Genomic DNA, 22,884 nt, shown 5'->3' on the forward strand with positions numbered 1-22,884 from the left:
CACTCAGGAGGCAGAGGCAGGCAGATCGCTGTGAGTTTGAGGCCAGCCTGGTCTACAAAGCGAGTCCAGGGCAGCCAAGGCTACACAGAGAGACCCTGTCTCAAAAAACAAAAAACAAACAAATAAGAGGCAGGAGCATTGCTTGTTCTGAGTTCCAGGGCAGTTTGGACTATACAGCATGTATGAAACAATTCAGGGCTCCATTGAGAAAACCCAAAGCTGGAGTCAGATGTGATGCCTGTCTGTCAACGCAACACTTGGGAGATGGGAGCAGGAGGACCAGGAGTTTAAGAATGTCTATGGTTTTTGCTACATACCAAGTTTAAGTCTAGCCTGACTCACATATGATCCTGTCTCAAAGATTGTGTGTGAAATGCAAACTGCATTTTAAATTCAAGGTCTCTTTTATAACATGTCTGCAATCTCTATGTAAAGAGTTCCAATATTAGTATAGGTATATACTAATATAACTATAAAAAGAGTAGAACTCCACAAGTGCTGGGTCTGACCTCTTCCCTTCACTACTGTGCTTCCTCACCAACATTCTACCAATTACAGTCGGCTTCATACCCTGTGCTAGTGTAGTTACAGATCTCATGTGAGTTCAGTGTGAGGTTAGAGGCAGAGGATCCAAAGCCGAAGGGAAATCCTAAGAGAACTGTGGAGCTGTGACTCATGCTTGAGATATGCTAAGACAACATTCCTCCTTGTTAACTGTGCTCTGGCAACCTTCTTTCCTAGATCAATCATGCGGGGCTGTGACAACATGTGCAGTTACTGTATCGTTCCTTTCACTCGTGGCCGCGAGAGGAGTCGGCCAGTTGCCTCCATTCTAGATGAAGTGAGGAAGCTTTCTGAGCAGGTGAAGTTATCTGAGCTCTCTTTGGACAGACGAACATGTTCCAACAGGCTGAGGATACTCAAGTGTGCACTGGGTGCTGGTGGTGCACGCCTGTAATCCCAGCATTGAGGAGGAGGCAGAGGCAGGCGGATCTCTGACTTTGAGGCCAGCCTGGTCTAAAGAGTGAGTTCCAGAACAGCACATCCAGGGCTACACAGAGAAGCCCTCTCTTGAAAAAACAAAACAGACAAACAAACAAAAAACCCCCAAAACCTACCAAAAAAACAAAAAAGCTCAAGTATGAAGTTATTGACTTAAAGACAGATTTCTGTATGGCTCTTGATAGATTCAGCTGATTTTTTTTTTTTCTCGAGAAGGGTCTCTCTATAGCCCTGGCTGTCCTGGATTTGCTTTGTAGACCAGGCTGGCCTTGAACCCACAGGGATCCGCCTGCCTCTGCCTCCCGAGTGCTGGGATTACAGGTGTGTGCCACCACGCCCGGCTGGTTGAGCTAATTTTAATCAGTAGTTTGACATGGAGTTCTTCAAGAAGTTTTAAAGTGGGGCTAGAGAGATGGCTCAGGGGTTAAGAGCACTGCCTGCTTTTTGAAAGACCTGAGTTCAATTCCCAGCACTCACATGGCAGCTCACAACTGTCTGTAACTCCAAGATCTGACACCCTCACACCAACACACATACATTAAAATTAAATAAAAAATATGAAAAAAAAAGTTTTAAACTTGTTTTCAACGTGTTTTTCCTGTTTTTAGGGGCTAAAAGAAGTGACACTTCTTGGTCAGAATGTTAATAGTTTTCGGGACAATTCAGAGGTCCAGTTCAATAATGCAGTGTCTACAAACCTCAGCCGAGGCTTTACTACCAACTATAAAACCAAACAAGGGGGGCTTCGTTTTTCTCACCTTCTGGATCAGGTTTCAAGGATAGATCCTGAAATGAGGATCCGTTTCACCTCTCCTCACCCCAAGGACTTTCCTGATGAGGTGAGTGTTGTGACAAACGTTTATCAGCACTCTAAAGCATGCTATTGCCTGGACCCAGAGGTATACAGCAGAGACCTTGAACTCTGCTTTGGGGATTCTCTGTTACATTGCAAAATCTCCTTGCAGACCTACTGGTCCTTCAGTAAGATTTTTTTTTTTTTTTTTTTTTTTTTTTGGTTTTTCGAGACAGGGTTTCTCTGTGTAGCCTTGACTGTCCTGGGCTCACTTTGTAGTCCAGGCTGGCCTCGAACTCACAGTGATCCACCTGCCTCTGCCTCCCAAGTGCTGGGATTAAAGGCGTGCGCCACCACACCCAGCTTCAGTAAGATTTTAAAGTTCCCCAAGGTCAAGAAGGCTGTAGTAGGGTGGGTTTGAATGGGAGCTTGGGACCACTGTGTAGGGAGAAGTTTTTTCAAGGTGGGCAGCTGCACAGTACTGATGGTGATGGTAGAGATACAGGGAGGACAGCAAAGGAGGCAGTATGATGTAGTGGCAAAGTACTCAGACTGTAGCCTGAGACACACTTAGGCTCAAATCCCAGCTCTTGTCCGGTGATTCACGTTTATTATCCTAGCTTTGGGAACTTGGCACAGGTGGCTTATGAGTTTAGTCCAGCCTTGGCTACATAGTGAGTGCCAGGCCAGTCAGAACAATTTTACAAGACTATGTTTTTATTTTTTCTTTTTCGAGACAGAGTTTCCCTCTATAGCTTTGGCTGTCTTGGAACTTGCTTTGTAGACCAGACTGGAATTGAACTTAGAGATCTGCCTGCCTCTGCCTTCCTAACGTGTGCACCCAATCACCCTTTTAAGTACTTGAAAATTAGCCTTTGAGGAGAAACAATGAGAGGAGTATTCTAACGAGCACTTCGTTATATGCCTTAATTCCAGTACTCCCAAAGCAGTCAGGCAGATCATTGAGTTGGAGCCAGTCTGGTCTACATAGTAAAATCGGTCTCAAACAGAACAAAACAAAACAAAACAAAACAAAACAAAACAAAACAAAAACTGAAACAAAATGAAACAACCCCCCCCCACCCAGAATGTAGGGAGTATTCTTTTCTACATGACTCTTTGGTGAGCCTTAGGTAACCCCATAATGTGTTTTGTTTAATCAGGTTCTACAGCTGATTCACGAGAGACACAATATCTGTAAGCAGATCCATCTGCCAGCCCAGAGTGGGAGCAGCCGTGTTCTGGATGCCATGCGGAGAGGGTCAGACTTACTTGGGGAAAGGACACCTTTTAACTTTCTAGTTTTCCTGCATAGTGTATAGCACACAATGGCAAATTAATAAATGATTGTTGTTTGAGTAAATCTATGGATAGTTGAACTTGCTTCTGTGCGCCCCCCCCCCCCCCCCCCGCAAGCAGAATAGGGATTCACTCATTTGTTTAATGTTTTTAAAAAGTAAATGCGCTCACTGGGAGCCATATTTGAAATTTTAGTCTGGGGTATTTTTGGAGGGCGGGGTGGAGTTCGTTCTTTCTTTCTTTCTTTCTTTCTTTCTTTTTTTTGAGACAGGGTTTCACTGTCCTGGGATTTGTTTTGTAGAGTAGGCTGGCCTTGAACTCACGGAGATCCACCTGCTTCTGGCTCCAGAGTGCTGGGATTAAAGTCATGCACTGCCACTACCACCCAAGCTTTTTTGTTTTTTAAGATACAGTTTTTCTCTGCAGTCTTGGCTGCCCTGGAGCTTGCTCTGTAGACCAGGCTGCTTCAAACTCAGAGATCCGCCTGCTGCTGCCTTCCAAGTGCTGGGATTAAAGGTGCACCACCATTGCCCAGTGAAATTTTGCAAGAATAGGAAAGGTTTTTAGGTCTTAGACTATAAACTTACTGTGGAAATAAATGTGCAACAGTGAGACTGGGGTGTACCATGACCTGAGACAAAGTTCTTAGAACCAGAACTTTGTCTTATCTTCCACAGATGCAAAGATTAAAGCGTATCTTTTATTTTTAAAATTTTATTTATTGTGTGTGATGTTTTGCCTGCATGTATGTCTACATTGTGTGCATGCGTTCTTCAAGGAGTCCAGAAGAAGGCATCAGATCCTCAGAAACTGGAGTGACAGATGGTTGTGAGCTGCCATGTGGGTTGTAGGAACTGAAGCTGGGCCTCTGCATTAGCAGACAGTGCTGTTAGCCACTGATCCGTCTCTCCAGCCCCTAGAGGTCCTCTTAAGTATTTAATTTTTTTCAAGGTTTGTTAAATGAAAGGTCCTCAAGTGCTGGAGTGTATGTGTGGAAGTGTGTGTAAGTCAGAGGACAGTTATCAGAAGTTGGTTTTCTTTTTCTACCCTGTAGGTTACAAAGATTGAATTTAAATCATCAGGTTTGGTAACAAGCATCTACCTGATGAGACATCTCACTGGCCCAGAGGGGTGCTTTTAAAAAGATTTATTTGTTTATTAAGTATATAGTGTTCTTCTTGCATGTGTGCCTGCACACCAGAAGAGGGCACCAGATCTCACTATAGATGGTTGTGAGCCACCATGTGGTTGCTGGGAATTGAACTCAGGACCTCTGGAAGAGCAGTCAGTGCTCTTAACCTCTGAGCCATCTCTCCAGCCCCAAAGGGGTGCTTTTATATATTCCTCTACTGTGATTTGTGGATGTGAAATCACAAAATGGAAGATGAATACATGTGAGAATTCAAAGCTCTGCATACTGTTCATTTAAATACAGTTGAGCTAGGTGTGGTGGTGTGCTCCTTTGATGCTAGCTCTTGGGAGGCAGAACCAGGAGGAACTGGGGTTTAAGGCTAACTTCAGCTACATGAGACCTTCTTGCAACCCTGCCCTCCCCTCTCCTGAAAAGGATGACTGGTTCATCTAGGTCTTTTGTTTTCGTTCTGCAGATACTCAAGAGAAGCTTATGTGGCATTAGTTCATCATATCCGAGAATCTATCCCAGGTACATTTAAGAAATTCTGAGTGCATTACTATTATGGGCTCAGGAATAGTCACACACTGGCCACTTGGACACCAGACTCAGATTGATGGAAGTTTATTTGAACCCTGAACAAAAACTGGCCAGTCAGGGCCACAGCCTGAATTTGGGAATCAGAATGTGATGCCAGTCCATTTCTTTCTTTTATTTTTTATTTTTTGGTTTTTCGAGATATGGTTTCTCTGTGTAGCCTTAGCTGTCCTGCACTTACTTTGTAGACCAGGCTGGCCTGGAATTATAAGAGAAACGTTAACCAGGTAACCACCAGATAAGCAGGTAGGAAGCAAGGGGGAGGGCAGCATTACAGCATTTTGATTAGCAGCTAAACATAAGAAGAAATGATTTTGTTCCAAGCACAATGTATCCAGGTAGCTAGACAAAGCATTTTAAACTGGTTGGCTAGGATACAGGCTTGGGCACTTTCCAGTTCCCCACCATTCTGGAAGAAAGGAACATAGCAGAGTGTTGTGGTTTTGTTTAAGTAGAACATAAATCATTAATTCAAGCAGAACATTCAACAAGGATTGAACTGTAAGTAAAAGGCTCTTCAGGCAGGCAGAGTCTGAGAACCTGAATTTATTTTCTTTCACCTTATGGTCAAAATGGAGATATGGAGGCAAAATGGCTTCAGATATGTTAAAAGTGACAGCAGATATTAGCAGAGGAGCCATACTTGTGCTGGGAACTAAACCAGGTTTCAACAGAGGGGCTATAGAGTTTAAGCCGGTTAAATAAGTTACAATATTACCACAGTCCACTGTCATCTTGCTCAATTACCAGCCTCTTTGGCAAATTTCTTATGCTGCCATTTTGTAGTTTTTTGCTGTTTTTGTGTTCATTTTCTGCTTTTCTATTTTCCTCTCTCTGTTCCACTTTTCTTTCCATCTTTCTGATCGTATGTGTATAATGCTAGAGAGTGAACCTAAGCCTCATGTCTTATGGGCCTATGCTCTGCCACTGAGATGCATCTCTACACTTGATTTTTTTTTTTTTTTTTTTTTTTGGTTTTTCGAGACAGGGTTTCTCTGTGTAGCCTTAGTTGTCCTGGACTCACTTTGTAGACCAGGCTGGCCTCGAACTCACAAATATCCACCTGCCTCTGCCTCCCGAGTGCTGGGATTACAGGCATGCGCCACCACGCCTGGCTTCTACACTTGATTTTTGACACAGTGTCTTGTCTTGTTGCTCAGGGTGGCCTTGACCTTGATCTTCCATCTTCATTGCTATTACTTGGGTTATAAACATGTGCCAGCAGGTATTTGGCTATAGTTAGGTTAATGGCAGATTTTAGCTATGATCCCATTATTGCCTTTTCCTTTTCCCTTCCTTTTAATAAAAGTGCTGTGTTTTGTTTTGTTTTGCTTAAATTTGGTTGAGAACGTTGTCTGATATTTCTCAAAATTTCAGTTTTTTTCTGAGCCTAAAGCTTACCATGCAGACTAGGTTGGCCTCAACAGAGATCCATCTGCCTCTGTCTCCCTTGTGCTGAGTCTAAAGATATGTGCCACCACATGTGACCCCAAATGCTAATTCCTGCTTCTTCATTTGCACACACACTTGTGTTTTGATGGGGCAGGATGATGTGGCAGCTGGGTGTATTGGCTTTGTATTGAATATTGTGTTACTATGTGTTACTATGTGACAACAAAGCAGATTTGTCATTTATAAAATAGAGTAAATAGTGCTCATGTCATCTGGTTTTAGGAGCAATTGAATAGCTAGTGACATATAGACCTTTCTACATATCCAGTATCTGATAATTCTTGCTACTGCATTATAAATGAACATAATGCTAAACTAAATTCGATATTTGATCATATATACACGTGTACAATTATAATGAATTAATGAAAATATATAGATACAGTCTAGCTTAGAGGTATAGTCTCCAAGGCCCTGGGTTCTGTCCCTAGAACTGTAGAAAAACAATGCCCTGTCTCCAAACAATAGCAACAAAACAAGATAAATAGATGTTTTGTTTGTGTGAAGCACAGAAAGATTCACTAGTAAAAGCAAGACCCAGGAGCTGGAATGTGAGAGGTAGAGTACTTACCGAGCACATGTAAGGCTCTGGGTTCAGTCTTGAGCACTGTTTCCCACTCCACCCACAGAAAAGCAGGGCTGGACTGTAACTGCACTTCTGCTGGGTCTCTAAACCTAGCACTTGAAGCCAGGCCTCATTTTCTAGTGCTGAAGGAAATGCAGAGTGAGAAGCCAGTTCTGCATGATGTAGAAAAGCAAGCCTCCTTCCTTTTCCTCCTCCTCCTCTTCTTTTTTACTTTTTTGGTTTTTGAGACACAGATTTCTCTGTGTAGCCTTGGCTGTGGTGGAACTCTCTTTGTAGAGCAGGCTGGCCTTGAACTCACAGAGATCTGCTTGTTTCTGCCTCCCGAGTGCTGGGATTAGAGGCGTGCGCCACAATGTCAGGCATGATTTTTTTTTTACTTCTGTGTAGGCTGGGTAGTTTGGAAATGGGTTCCATTTGCTGTCCTTCCTTCTGTAATCTGTACATACCCACATTCTTTTTGGAGGTAGACAGCAGCACTGGCCCTCTGTCTTTGCTGTATATTGGCAGGTGTGAGCCTCAGCAGCGACTTCATCACTGGCTTCTGTGGAGAGACAGAGGATGATCACCTGCAGACAGTGTCTTTACTTCGAGAAGTTCAGTACAATACCGGCTTTCTCTTTGCATATAGCATGAGACAGGTGAGTCCTGGATTGGAGGCAGTTAGCATCATTCTCTTACCAGCTTGGGACTGAGTGGAGATAGTTGGGTAGAAAAGTGTATGTCAGCATGATAGAACTTGTGAAATTCCAGGATTTTTGTTTTTTTAAGTTGTTTTTTAGATAGGGTCTTACTGTTTACTCTTGGCTGTCCTGGAACTCAATATGTAGATCAGGCTGGCCTTGAACTCATAGAGATCTGCGTGCTTCTACTCCTGAGTGCTGGGATTAAAAGTGTGTGCCACCATGCCCATCTAAACCATAGGATCAATTGTTTTCATTTCTCTAGTTAACTTTTGTCTATTAAATGTCAAACTTTAGCCATTGTTTTGATATAAGGTCTTGCTATGAAGCTCAGGCTGGCCTCAGGCCTGTTTTTCTTCTACTTCACTTAGCTGCCTGAGTGTTAGCATTATTGGTGTGAGCCACCACAACCAGCAAACTTCAGGATTTGATGTGAAAAAAAAAAAAAAGCTAAGCTGGGTGATGGGGTGTACATACCATTAATCCCAACACTTGGGAGCAGAGGCAGAGGTAGGCGAATCTCTGTGAGTTGGAGGCCAGCCTGGTGTACAGAGTGAGTTCCAGGATACTCAGGACTGTTACACAGAGAAACCCTGTCTTGAAAAACTGAAAAAAAAAAACAACACAAAAATAAAAAACTACCATGCTTAGTGCTGCTCCTATATATGCAATATTTTTGAATAGTGGGGTTTAGTGATACATGCCTGTAATCCCAGCACTTAGGAGGCTGAGGCATGGGAATCTCAAGTTTGAAACCAGTTTGGCCTACAGACTAAGACGGTCTCAAAAACAAACAAACAAACAAAACAAACAAGCTAAGACAAGACCAAAGTTGAGTGCTCAGTGTCTGTAGTCAGTGTAAATGGGCCAGTGTCTTTTACAAAGTTATTTCAGAAGTGAGGTTTTCCAGAAGCCTGTTGCATTCCATATTGCTTATTTTTGGGGGCCATCACAGATGCATAAGAGAAATTATTTATGAGGGTGGTCTACATGGGAAATGGCCTTTCAGCACACAGTGGAAGTATAGCACTCAAACTGTGCCTCTGTCATGTAGTAACAGTGACATTGTCTTATTAAGGTCCAGGGGACCCTGAGTCTCTGTCAGATAGTGATGGTTTATTGATCGTACAGTCCCAAACTTACCATGATTAGGGATGCAGTTCAGCTCTTAGAACCCCCAACTTTCTATGGAGACAGCTTATAAAGGAAAAACTGCACTTAGCTCACACGGGGGTCAGGTGGTGGTGAACGGTGGGATGAGTGGCCGGTACTGACTCGGGTTATTTTGCTAGCTAGACATCAGTTCTCACTAACCTTGAAGGTGAGGCTGGGCAGCTAGGGCTGGCTGTGCTTACATTTGGGGAATTTCCAGGACCAGCAAGGCCTTGAGTAAGCAAGGCCATAGATGAGGCCAAGAATAACAAACCCATTAAACATAAACATCTTTATGTTTATGGTCAGCCTGATCTTACAGAGGGTTTTCCTTATATCAGCAGCAAGTTGAAACAAATATGCCTTTTGCTATACTAAAGGAGCAGGGTTATACAGGAGAAAAAGTGGGTCTTAGCAGTCTAAAGTTCTTAGTGCTCTGTGAAGTGGGAGTAACAATGCCAGTCAGGATTGTTTTGAAGCTTACGTAAGGTGGTATATATGATGCACTTTGAGTGTTGCTTCCTACACAGTAACTGTGCCATCAGGATGGTTATCATTACTATAGGGTTCAGGGTGGATTTACATACAGAAGCTTAAAGTGAAAGCTTTATTTTCTGAGCTCAGGGAGGTGGCCAGTTCAGGACCTGAACCTCGTCCTCAAAGGGAGAATGCACAACATTTTTAAAGAATGGCAACACAAATCGAGGGTGGGAGCTGTAGCATTGACCAATCATATTTTGACTCAAGGGATTGAAGAAGGGAATTTCCATCCATCAGGATAGGAGTGGGTCCCTGGGCCTGGGAACAGGAACTTGTTTGACCCAGTCAGATGGAGAAGTTGTCCTTGAGTACTTCGCCTGCTTAGGATGTGGGCAGAAGTGATAGTAAGGAGGGAACGCAAGGGAAGGGAGGTGCATCAGCACGTGCGGTAGTGTAGGAGCGCATGGGAAGGGAAATGCTCCAGCTCAGTGCAGCAGGTCTTATCCTAATGTTATGGGATAACTATACAGGTTTTACCTCTGACTGGGTGGAATGGAGATGCTCTCGGCCCTTTATCCCTATGGCTAAATAGAGTCTGAAAACAAAACGAAGAACTTAGAATAAGGTTTTTTCTTTTCTTTTCTTTTCTTTTTTTCTGTTCCCAGCAATTGCCAACAGCATGTTATCATCAAGTAGAACCCAATTTTTTTTGTTTCTTTGTTTTTTAAATTTTTTATTAATTTATTCTTGTTACATCTCAATGGTTATCCCATCCCTTGTATCCTCCCATTCTTCCCTCCTTCCCATTTTTCCCTTATTCCCCTCCCCTATGACTGCTCCTGAGGGGGATTTCCTCCCCCTGTATATGCTCATAGGTTTTTGGTTTTTTGAGATAGGGTTTCTCTGTGTAGCCTTGGCTGTCCTGGATTTGCTTTGTAGACTAGGCTGGCCTCGAACTCACCACGATCTACCTGCCTCTGCCTCCCCAGTGCTGGGATTAAAGGTGTGCACCACGACCACCCATCTAGAACTCAATTAAAAAAAAAAAGATTTATTTATTATGTATATAGTGCTTGCCTGCATGTATACCTGCAGGCCAGAAGAGGGAGTCAGATCTCATTATAGGTAGCTGTAAGCTATCATGCATGTGGTTGCTGGGAATTGAACTCAGGATCTCTGGGAGAGCAGACAGGGCTTTTAACCACTGAGCCATCTCTCCAGCCTCCTTTTAAACATTTAAAAGAATAATTATTCTTCCTTTTTTTTTTTTTCTCAAGACAGGGTTTCTCTGTGTAGCTCTGTGTAGTCTGTCCTGGACTAGCTTTGTAGACCAGGCTGGTAGACTGGCCTCAAACTTACAGAGATCCACGTGCCTTTGCCTCCTGAGTGCTGGGATTAAAGATGTGTGCTACCATGCTCAGCTTAATTATTGTTTCTGCCTAGGTAATTTGTGCTTACAGTATAAAGTGCAAAGGTTAAAACACTTTTTCACTTTGTTACTACCAGGTTTAGTTCCTTTCTTGTAGGCAAGTACTCTTAGTAATTTCATCTATTGCTTTTCAGGTGTATTTCATGTGTTCATAAGCATGAATACTTACTGTACCAAAGACATGCGTGTTGATTTGTACTTTGCTAATTTCAGTTTACAGAGTATTTTGGAACAATTACATTAGTACACGTGGAGTTATCTTATTAACAGTTACATAATACTCCACTGTGTTGATAAGCCTAATTTACAAGGTACTACTTGCTGAGTATTTAGATTGCTTTACATCAGTGTCTCTATAAACAGCACGGGTGAGTAGCTTAGAGCATGGATTATTTAGCTTGTGTCCAAATACAAGCTTAGGACAAATATAAAGGCTAGTTTTGAGTCTGTGATTTTCTTTTTAGAATTTTTTTATGTACATGTATTTACTTACTTTGTGTGTGTGTTCGTAGGGCATGCGTGTGCTGCAGTGTGTGTGTAGAGGACCGCTTGCTGGAGTCGGCTCTTCCCTTCTACTGCGTGGGCCTAGGTTTGAGGTCAGGTCATCAGGCTTGGATGCAGGCAGCTTTACCCACTCAGCCACCCTGCCAGCCATGAGTGATTTTCATTTGCTAAATTTAGAATGACTCTATGAAGATTCTGTTTCAGTTACCTTTTTCTCATGCAATGTTCCTAGAACCAGAGAAATAAATCTGGTTTAGTTTTGGGTTTTGGACCAAATTATATGTCTGTAACTGGAGTAGAATAAATACATTCTCTGCTTTGTGCTCTGAGGATTCTACAAGTCCTTATGACGTTTATCCTGTTTTGTTTTTTAATAGAAAACACGAGCATATCATAGGCTGAAGGACGATGTTCCAGAAGAAGTAAAACTAAGGCGCTTGGAGGAACTTATTACTGTCTTTAGAGAAGAAGCTTCAAAAGCCAATATGACTTCAGTGGGTTGTACCCAGCTGGTATTGGTGGAGGGGGTAAGGTCACATGCATTTTTTTTTTTTAAGTTTTTAGCCAGGCATTCTGGAAGCCATATGTGTAATTTTAGAACTAGATTTATTGTTTGTGTTTGTTTAGGCCTTTCTTGGTCATAATTTCTTAGAAAGCCTGGTCCGGTAGGCTTCTTGGCTCACAACTATCTATAATGAGATCTGGTGCCCCCTTCTGGCATGCAGGCGCACATGCAAGCAGAATACTGTATAAATGATGATGATGGTGATGATGGTGATGATGAAGAAAAAGCACCCCTGCAGGAGCCAAGTCTATAAAGATTCATCAAACTAGTCAGCAGAGCTTTGCTCCTGTTGTGCACCACATGCTGTCCTGATGTTGAAGCAGCCATACACATTGAGCCTTTGGATTTTTTGGTTAAGAAATTCTCTGTGGGGGGCTGGAGAGATGGCTCAGAGGTTAAGAGCATTCACTGGTCATACAAAGGTCCTGAGTTCAATTCCCAGCAACCACATGGTGGCTCACAACCATCTATAATGAGATTTGGTGTCCTCTTCTGGCCTGTGGGTGTGCGGGCAGGCAGAACATTGTATACATAATAAATAAATTAAAAAAAAAAGAAAGAAAGAAAGAAATTCTCTGTGGTAGATCCTGGAGAGCTTCAGGCAACAGGCTCGATGTCTGCCTTCTAAAACTTACTGCTGACAGATGCATACATTTTTCTTTGTTTTTTGCAGTTCAGCAAACGTTCTTCCACAGACCTGTGTGGCCGAAATGATGCAAACCTTAAAGTGATCTTCCCTGATACAGAGGTGGAGGATGTCACTAACTCAGGGCGCAAGGTCAGAGCTCAACCTGGGGACTATGTGCTGGTGAAGGTAAGTTGTCTTGAGTTTCCTTGTTCTGTTCGTCTGACAAAACCTCAGAATAGAACCAGTTTACTGGCTGGAGTCCTCATAGTCCCATGTTCCTTTCCTGACATTGGGCCAAGAGATGCCTTTCTTTAATAACGTTGGGGATTTCCAGTGTGAGTGCTGGGAACCAAACTTTGTAGACCAGGCTGGCCTTGGACTCATAGAGGTCTGCCTGCCTCTGCCTCCCAGAGTGCTGGCATTACAGGCGTGTGACAACATGCCTGGCTTATTTTATCATTTTTAACGATGTGAATGTGAGTGTGTGTGTTTGTGCATGTGAATGCAGGCACTTGCAGAGGTTGGAAGCTTCAGATCCCTCTGCAGCTAGAGTTACAAATGCTTGTGAGCTATCTGATGTGGGTGTTGGGAATTGAATTCAGATCTTCAAGAAGAGCAGTATGCATTCTTTTTCTTTTTTCTTCTTCTAAATTTACTCATTTATTTTATATGTATGGATGTTTTGCCTGCGTGTATCTCTATGTATCATGCCTGGAGCTTGTGGAGGCCAGAAGAGGGCAGTGGATCCCTCCTAGGACTGGATTTACAGATAATTGTGAGCTGCTATGTGGGTTCTGGGAATTGAAACCAGTTCTGGAAGAGCAGCCATTGTTTCTATCTGCTAAGCCATTTATCCAGTCCCCATATTATGTGCTTCTGGAACTGGAGTCACGGATAGCTGTGAGCGGCCATGTGGGTGCAGTGCTGGGAACTGAACGCAGGTTCTCTGCAAGAGCAGGCAGTGTTCTTAAGCACAGACTCATCTCTCCAGCCCCCAGCCAGGATGATTTTTTAGGACACCAGTGCAACTTCAGCTTTAGTTGCTATATGTGAGGAGTGCAGTAAAGAAACTGCCAATGTGACTGTTCCATGATTATGGAATTTTTTTGTTTTTTTGTTTTTTTGTTTTTCGAGACAAGTTTTCTCTGTGTAGCCTTGGCCGTCCTAGACTCACTTTGTAGACTAGGCTGGCCTCGAACTCAGTGATCCACCTGCCTCTGCCCTGGCTTTTCTTTCTTTCTTTCTTTCTTTCTTTCTTTCTTTCTTTCTTTCTTTCTTTCTTTCTGTAGCAGAAGGTTTTTATTTTGAGGGAGAGAGATAAAATATCCAGAGGCAACCGGGCATGGTGGCGCATGCCTTTAATCCCAGCATTCTAGAGGCAGAGGCAGGCGGATTGCTGTGAGTTTGAGGCCAGCCTGGTCTAGAAAGTTACTCCAGGACAGCCAGGGCTACACAGAGAAACACTGTCTCGAAAAACAAAAACCAAACACACACACACACACACACACACACACACACACACACACATACACACACACACACACACACCCAGGCACCTGAGCGAGAGAAAGAGAAGCAGACTGGACATGGCTAAGACTATCTGAGAGAAGAGAGAATAGCCAGAAAAAGAATAGTGAGACTAGCAAGTGTAGCCAGGAACAGGGGATATGAAAGAGCAGGGGTCTGGGATGAGAAGGCCAGGATGCGAGTGAGGACTTGGAAATGTATAACTAGTTCTCTGAGTAGGGATTGTGTGAGCCTGGAGGCTTATTGTTTTGAAGCAGCTTTTCCCACCTAATTCCCACCTATTCCCCAATTCCTGTCTATTACGCACCTGTCCCCTGCTCTCCTCAGAGCACTTTTTAGTGCTTGAGTCATTTTTACTTATGTATGTGCTTATTACCTGTCTTTCTCTGACAACTCTCTTGTGGGTAAGGAAATACCTATTTTGTTTACATTTGTGTTTCCAGCACCAAAGTTCTTTCATTCAATAAAGCATACAGTAAGAACTTTGTAAATATTTACTAATGGATCAACTTGTTCTGATGAGAAATATGATTAGTATTAACTTTGGGGTCCTCATTCAGAGATGAAATAAACTTTCTCATTAAGTTTTAAATCAAAGATATTATAAAGATTGACCAGGGCATAGTGGCATATGTTATTAATCCTAGCACTTGGGAGACAGAGGCAGGTGGATTTCTGAATTTGAGGCCAGCTTGATCTATATACAGAGTTCTAGGACAGCCAGGACTATACAGAGAAACCCTGACTTGAAAAAGCAAACAAACAAAAATCATAAGGATGGCTTTTGCTAGCTTACCTTGCATTCTAAGTCCTTCCGGAGGCCGGAGGGTGGGGTCTGTGCTGGGCAGCTTCTAGTGAGCCTTACAGTTGGAGCTGAGAAAGAGCCTTCATCTCAGAGAAAGATGAGAAGCTGCTATTTGGGATGAACTTGGACTTGTTTTTTTTTTTTTTTTGAGACAGTTATCGACTACATGTCCCTGGCTGGCCAACTCACTGTGTAGACCAGGCTGGCTTTTAACTCAGAGATCACTAGCCTCAGCCTCCTCAGTGCTGGGATTAAAGGCATGAGCTACCATTAACTTGTTTGTTTTGTTTTGTTTTTTGTTTTTTAAATGAGAGACAGAAAAGGAGTGGATTCAGGTGGGAGAGGTGGTGAGGAGGAACTGGGAGGAGTAGGAGGAGGGGAAGCTTATCAGGATATATTATGTGAGGAAAGAAAAAAATCTATTTCAATAAGAGGGAAAAAAAAGACTCATAAATTTATTATTTCAAAAGGGCACTCTTGATTCCTCTATGAATGGAAAGCCAGTATCTTGTGCCATAAAAATAAGCATAATGAAAACAAAACAACGTCATTAAACCCCTACCGGATCTGGTGGCCTGCACAAGGTTCTGAGCCCTTTTCTCTGTTGAAAAAGGAAGTGTTCACAGAGTGTGGAAAGCACGCCAGCGGTCAGGGGGACTGTCTCCCTAGTAACAAACTGAAGGGAACTGCAGAGGGAAGAAGGCTCCACTCTGGGTCTGCTGCTCTTTGATTGGTGTGGCTCCCAGCAGCCGCCCAGGTGTGTCCTGCCATGCCCAGCACGCCTCAGGAGCCTGCGCCTCTGTTCTCAAGGCTGGCCTTCTCTTCCATGCTGGGCAGGCTGGAGGTCGGCTCAGGCTGAGCTGATGGCTTCAGCAGTCAGATGTGTGACTGTATGCCCTGTCAGAATACTGATCACTGTGGCTCACTGTCCCTCGAAGGCCTCACACACCTGATGGCGTGTGTGGCTTCTTACCTGATATGCATTGCCGTTCTGTCTGACAACTCTTCGTTTCAGGCTTGAGGTGACACAAATACTATTTACTCCTGTCGACTCCATCCATGCCCTGTCCCCATGGAGCTGTGAGGTTACCTTGTCTTCTTTTGATGGGTTTTCTTTCAGATCACCTCTGCCAGCTCTCAAACTCTCAAAGGACACATTCTCTGCAGGACCACTATGAAGGACTCATCAGCGTATTGCTTGAACTGAGTGGGTGGCTTAATAATGGACTTGGACAGTTTTCCCTCATGCTTTGGAGACAAGGTAAAGCAGTCCTGAAGCGTCTTTGTACCAAATGGAGTAGTGCATCTCTTTGTTGTCACTTGAACAACTTTCACTACAATAAATTTCATAAATTAATGGTTTTTTTGGTCTCTATTTTCCTTAATTTTTATTTTGGCTTATTTTGTGGCCCTTCTAAGGATTTTCCTTATGGCCATCTTTTTCAGCTTTTCTCTTTAAATGTAGAAACACCTGGAGTTTTGGAAAATGTTATTACCTATTAGTTGGCTTTGAGTGATGGTTCTTGGCTTATTTACCATTGCAGTTATTTTTATGAAGTAAAAACAAAAACCAAGAAAATCAAAATCTGAGATGGTAGCATGGGATATTTAGAGCTAGATTTCAGTTCAAATCCCTATTCCTTTAGCATTATATGAGAGCTGTGGGTGTAACTCAGTGATATAATGCGTGCTTGTTTAGATCCCCAGCACTGTGTGTGTGTGTGTGTGTGTGTGTGTGTGTGTGTGTAGAAACATAATGTTGATAGATCTCTTGCCCACTTCTTCCCCTGAGATGTGTTCTTCTCTAATGCAGGCTGGCTTTGAATTTTTCTTTTCCTTCCTCCTGAATGCTAGAATTAGAGGTATAAACCACCACATCAGGTATGCACATCTGGGATCAGATTTAGAGCTTGATGCATGCTGAGCAAATACTCCCCATAAATTGAGGTATGTCCACTGTCCACTATAAGCTCTTACCATATAGAAATAGTCCTTGAAAAATTTGTTGCTGAAACAGACTCTATACTTGGGCATGCTGAGCTGTTAATTGTGTCTGGCTGTGCTCTGCTTCAGACACAGCTAGTCTGCAGACTAGCATGACAACTCATGGCAGTCCGATTCAGTGCTGGGTCATCTCTGGAGGACAGTGGTTGTATTTTCAGGGTTCATCTTATCCCGAAGAGAACATGTGTTATGGATCATTTCCCAGTTTGTTAAAAATAAATAATCCAAGCATTATAGTAATTATCCGAAGGAAAATGACAAGAAGACACAAATAAAAATCATACTCTGCAAGGATTATTAGATCAGAAGTGGCATCTGCTCTTGTTCACATGTAGTGCTGTACCAGCTCTCTACCTTCCATCATTCTGTTCCTGATTTATACCCCAGCCACCAAGGAGACTTGGTGTCTGCCAGAAAGATAAAGGGTATAGTTTTCACCTCGAGTTTATAGCACTAATACGAACTTTTAAATGATTCTTCTATAAATGAGTCTGATTAACTCAAAGATGACCCACAGATCTCTTCAAGAAGCTACTGACAGATTTTAAGCAGGAGCGTTGGTTGCTTAGTTTCTGACTAGCCAGTATCTCACTAATGTGCTTCATCCATATTTAAGTACTCTATGATAGACTAACTGTGGCATTCTTTTCTGTCTTTTAAAAGATGAGTCCCTGCCCCTTAGAAATGTACAAATCTGGGGTGAAGAGATGGCTCAGAGGTTAAGAGCATTGACTGCTCTTCCAGAGACCCTGAGTTCAATTCCCAGCAACCACACGGTGGCTCACAATCATCTATGATGTGATATGATGCTCTCTTCTGGCATGCAGGTGTACATGCAGACAGAGCACTGTATACATAATAAACAATAAATAAATAAATAAATCTTAAAAAAAAAAGAAATGTACAGATCTGTAAGTGAAATGCATTTTACTTCCACAGCTCAGTATCAGGCATTAGTGACAGTTGTTTGGGAGATTTGTTCTTTTACTCCTTTTTCTTGAAGGCTTTAGCCTTATATGTTTAAATCTAAGGAAATTTTTACTTCTGTGTTTTATTTCATAATTAAGATTAATTTAAGCCAGGTGTAGTGGCACATACCTTGAATTCCAGCACTCGGGAGGCAGAGGCAGGCAGATCTCTGTGAGTTTGAGGCCAGCCTGGTCTACAAAGTGAGTCCAGGACAGCCAAGGCTACACAGAGAAACACTGTGTCGAAAAAAAAAAATCAAAACAAAAACCAAAAACCAAGCAAGCAAACAAAAAAAGATTGAGTTACAGGTGGTTGTGAGTTGCCTGATCTAGGTGCTTGGAACTGAATTTAGGTTCTCTGCAAGAGTAATATAGTCTCTGTCTTAGTTACTGTTGTATTGCTGTGAAGAAACACCATGACCAAGGCAATATAATAGGAGAAAGGATTTAGTTGAGGGCTTGCTTACAATTTCAGAGAGTTAGTGCATACTCATCATGAAAGGAAACATGTCAGTATGCAGGCAGATGCTGGAGCAATACATCCTAATCTGTAGGCAGAGAGAGAGAGAGAGAGAGAGAGAGAGAGAGAGAGAGAGAGAGAGAGAGAGAGAGAGGGAGAAAAAGAGAGAGAGAGACACACAGACACACACTCTGGGCTTGGCATGCTTTTGAAACCTCATAGCCAGTGATGCACCTCATCCAACAAGGCCACTCCTTGGTAACTAAGAATTAAAATATATAAACCTATGGGGGACACTCTTATTCAAACCACTATACACTCTACCACTGAGTGTTCTCTGTAGCCCTTAAGATTTTTTTTGCATCTGTCTGTCTAGTGTGTGTGTTTGCAAGTGTGCATGAGAGGAGTTCAGAGAACAGCTTTCAGGAGTTGCATTTCTCCTTTCACAGTATAGGTCATAGGGACTGAATCCAGGTTGTCAGGCTTGGTGACAAGTGGCTCCACTGCTCAGCCATCTTGTTGTGTTATATTTGGTAAGTGTGCTGGATAGTTTTATGTCAACTTGACACAAGCTAGAGCTACCTGAAAGGAGGTAACTTCAGTTGAAAAAAATGCCTCCATAAGATCTGGCTGTAAGGCACTTTTAAAATTAGTGATTGATGGGGGCGGGCCCAGCCCGTTGTGGGTGGTGCTATCCCTGGGCTGGAGGTCCTCAGTTCTATAAGAAAGTAGGCCAAGCAAGCCACAGAGAGCAAGACACTAAGCAACACATTTCCATGTCTTCTGTGTCAATTCCTGCCTCCAGGTTCTTGCCCTGTGTTAGTTCCTGTTCTGACTACCTTTGATGATAAGCTATGATGTGGAAGTATAAACTGAATAAACCCTTTCCTCCCAACGTTGCCTTGGTTATGGTGTTCCTGTCTCCCCCCACAGGGTTTCCCTGTGTAGCCCTGCCTGTCCTGGACTCACTTTGTAAACCAGGCTGACAGTTATGGTGTATTATCATAGTAATAGTAACATAAATTAAGACAGTGAGCTTTTTTTCCTTTGTTGTTGTTGTTTGTTTTTTTAAATTTATTTTATGTGTGCTAAGATTTGCACTATGTGTGTGCCTGGTGCCCTAATAGGCCAGAGGCCTATTTTTTTTTTTTTTTATAATGGTTCTTTAAAATTTTAAGAAAAGATTTATTTATTTATTACATATACTGTGTTCTACCTGCATGTATGCCTGTACACCAGGAGAGGGCACCAGATCTCATTATAGATGGCTGTGAGCCACCATGTGGTTGCTGGGAATTGAACTCAGGACCTTTGGAAGAGTAGGCAGTGCTCTTAACCCCTGAGCCATCTCTCCAGCCCAAATAAATAAATCTTAAACAAAACAAAACAAAACAAAACACCAAAACCCAACATGACCCAAAGCAACTTATAGAAGGGTTACATTGGCTTATGTTTCTGGAGGGAGCGTCTGTGATGGTGGAGGAGGCATGGCAGCAGGCAGCTAGAGCAGGAAACTGAGTAGTCATAGTGCAGCTACACAAAGAGTGAGCTGGAACAAACTGCAAGTGAGTGAAGCTGTAGACTCCCAAAACATGTCCCAACAAGGCTCTATGCCTTGGCCTTCTCAAACAGCACCAACTTGGACCAAGTCTTAAAATGCATAAACCAGTTCCTCATTTAAGACATCACATTTCACTCCTTGGCTCTCATGGGCTGAGGACAGTCCCATGATACAAAATGCATTTAGTCTAACTTTAACTCTCTATAGTCCTTAAAAGTTTCAGTGCTGTTCAGAAATCCAGAGTCCAAAAATCTCGTTTGAACTCAGGGTATCCCCCACTCCCTTTCGAGACAGGGTTTCTCTGTGAAGCCTTAGCTATCCTAGACTCATTTTGTAGATCAGGCTGGCCTCGAACTCACAGAGATCTGCTTGCTTTTGCCTCCCTGAGTGCTGGCATTATTAGGTGTGCTCAAGGCAATCTCTTAATTGTGATCTCTTGTAAAATAAAAACAAAACAAAGTTATGTATTTTAATGTATAATGGCACAGAATATACATTTGCATTTCAAAAGGGAGGAATAGAGGCACAGTGAGGAAGTGCTTGGATTAAAACAAGACTGAAACCCATCAGGGCAAACACTAAGCTCCATGTCCAGTGTCTGGGACATTTTAAAGGGCTTAGATCCCCCTACCTATCCTGTTTTGCTGCCAGCAACACAGACCACTGTGTTAGACTGGTTTCCTATCTACTTCTCCTTGGCAGATGTGTCATGCCTCTGCTGTCCAGCATCCTGGGGTCTCCACTATAACTCATGCTTCAATTTCACAGCCTCACACAATGGCCTTTCAGGGTGTTCGTGTAGTGATTCCAGCACTGCTCCGTGTTGCCTGGCCTCAGTGGCTTTTTAAAACCATGGAGAAAGTATCCATAACCACTCCACTCTTGCATCTTTGTATGTTTCTGAAGGAGGACCATGTGAATACACTAGCAAGTTTGACTGACAGCTTGGCACGGATCCTGCCCCACTTGAATTATATTAGCAGCAGTTTTAGTATGCAGTTTCTATCCAGGAACAGGAAACCCCTTAGCTCTCTTTCACAACTTAGAAGCTTAGAGGGATGGGGTATTGCCTTGTGGGTGGGTGTCCTTCCTATTCCAATGCAGAGCAAGAAGCTTCCCCTTCAATGGTGCTAAAGTCTTTAACAATTAATCCTTTCAGCCCACAGCCTGGCTGTGACATTAAGCTTCACAGTGCACTTTTCTTTCCCAACTACAGTTTGTATTTCTTTTGTCCAACTTGCTCTCTTTTATTGTAGACTGGCATAAGATTTGTTAGTTATGACCATTTTACAGACTCAGTGTTATACAGTTCAAAATTTACTCCGCCAAAAAAGTTAAAAACTACTTTTTAAGTTAGCCTCATGTAAGCTTTCAAGAAAAGGGCAGAAAATAGCTAGATATTTCCAACATATCACAGAAATGACCACTAGCCCAGTTGCTAATTCAGTGTTTACTTTTTCCTGAAACATGAACTGGGTTTCTATGGTCTGTATTACTCTCTGCACTACTGTCTTCCAGGTTTCTACCAGATAGAAGTTCCAAACTCATCCACAATCTTCCAAAAACCATAGTCATGTTCTTTGTAGCAATTCTCCACTTTCTGTTCCCACCTGTTTTAGTTACTTTTTGTTGCTGTGATAAAATGCCATGACCAAAAGCAACTCACGGAAGAGTTTATTTTTGCTTTTGGTTTCAGAGAGTTAGTTCTTAATGAACTGGAGAGTCTAATTATCCTTTAGTTGCTCAGTCCACAAAGCTGGGTGTCAAAGTAGTCTCAACCTGATGTTGAAGGCCTGGAGGGTTCCTGGATAGCTCCTGGTCTGCTATCTACATTATTGTAGCAACAGGGTAGATAAACTTGCCATCGAGAGTTGGGGCAGGTAGGCAAAACCAATGTTTCCTTCTCCTGTGCCTTTTTTTTTTTTATATCTGTGTTGCCATCAGAAGATGCTGTCCACATTTAGGACAAATCTTCCTGCTTCAAGTAATCTGATTAAGAAAAACCCTTACGGGCAGGGCGTGGTGGGGCACACCTTTAATTCCAGTACTCAGGAGGCAGAGGCAGGTGGATCACTGTGAGTTTGAGGCCAGCCTGGTCTACAAAGCAAGTCCAGGGCAGCCAAGGTTACACAGAGAAACCCTGTCTTGAAACACGCACGCACGCACGCACGCACGCACGCACGCACGCACGCACGCACACACAAAGGGTGAGCAAGTTATGAGGAACAGTCCAGTAGGTAGCACTTCTCTGTGGCCTCTGCATCAGCTCCTGCCTCCAGGTAACAGGTATCTGCCTTGTTTGAGTTCCTGCCATGATTCCCTCAGGGATGGACTATTACATGGAAGTGTAAGTGAAATAAACACTCTCTTGCCCCCAAGTTGCTTTTGGTCATGGTGTGTCATTACAACAATGATAACCCTATCTAAGTTGCAGGATGGTAGAGTAAATAAAGAAAACAGAAATATTCAGAAAACATCAAGGAGAGTGATGTCTGGGAACCTTGAAGGAAAAGAAGGTGGGTTATGCACTTCATTGCCTCAGTGGATTAGCTAGAGAAGGCACGGGCCTATGGAGACGTCAAGACTTTAGATGTGGGCAAAGAGCTGAGGGTAATCAGGTAATCTGGCCTCAATATTCTAGGGTACAACCCCTTACTTTGAAGTAAGCCTAATTTTAAGCTCTACTTACTCTGTCTGGTCTCATGGTAGACATGGTGCCCAGGCCTGTAAGTCTACCGGGTATAGATATTGTTAGGATTTCAGATCTGGGATAAGTGGCTGAGGTGTTTATTTAACATGTCAAAGTGGACCTTACCTCCAGGTTTTCCCAGCATCCCTCAGTCCCTACCTGAACGTTCCAGCCCAGGGGCTGGCCTTCCTCTCCCCCAGAGGCTTCTCACTTCATAATCCAGACGTTTTTTGGTTCTCTCTCCCCTCCTCCCTCTCCCTCCTCCCTTCTTCTTGTCCCTCCTTCTGCCCCTCCTTCTCCCTCTCCGTCTCTCCTCCCTCTCTTTCCTCTTTCTGCATTTTCTTTCTCTCTTGGCAAGTATTCTTTTCTCTGTTTCGTTTCTTATCTGTCCTGTCTGCCTCTGCGTGGTGACTTCCCTGGTCTCATCACTGGGACTAGTGAACCCACCTGAGGGCTTCATTCAATAAATCTCCCTTTGTACTTTAATTTGTCTTGAATTGGATGATTTCTTTCATGGAGAATACCTATCAGCCATGTCAGTTATATTACCAGGGGGCATCTTGTGCATCTG

General features: G+C 43.0%; 1 protein-coding gene across 3 annotated transcripts in view; it reads left to right on the plus strand.

The window, feature by feature from the left end:
• The window catches only part of CDK5RAP1 (CDK5RAP1 mitochondrial tRNA methylthiotransferase), a 39,738-nt gene that overhangs the window by 15,765 nt on the left and 1,089 nt on the right, over positions 1-22,884 (plus strand). For 2 of the 3 annotated variants that reach the window (XM_084775773.1, XM_084775774.1), the window contains 8 exons: positions 742-862; positions 1,611-1,841; positions 2,959-3,056; positions 4,702-4,757; positions 7,369-7,499; positions 11,484-11,633; positions 12,345-12,485; positions 15,752-15,993. In XM_084775773.1, the coding sequence (XP_084631899.1) occupies positions 742-862; positions 1,611-1,841; positions 2,959-3,056; positions 4,702-4,757; positions 7,369-7,499; positions 11,484-11,633; positions 12,345-12,485; positions 15,752-15,838 (1,015 nt within the window). In that variant the 3' untranslated portion in view covers positions 15,839-15,993. Of the gene's footprint in view, positions 1-741; positions 863-1,610; positions 1,842-2,958; positions 3,057-4,701; positions 4,758-7,368; positions 7,500-11,483; positions 11,634-12,344; positions 12,486-15,751; positions 15,994-22,884 lie in introns of those variants that run through there. The other variant, XR_014777992.1, reaches the window with a different exon arrangement.

The sequence above is a fragment of the Acomys minous genome (genome assembly GCF_964271855.1).
Source record: "Acomys minous genome assembly, chromosome: 3".
Lineage (NCBI taxonomy): Eukaryota > Metazoa > Chordata > Mammalia > Rodentia > Muridae > Acomys > Acomys minous.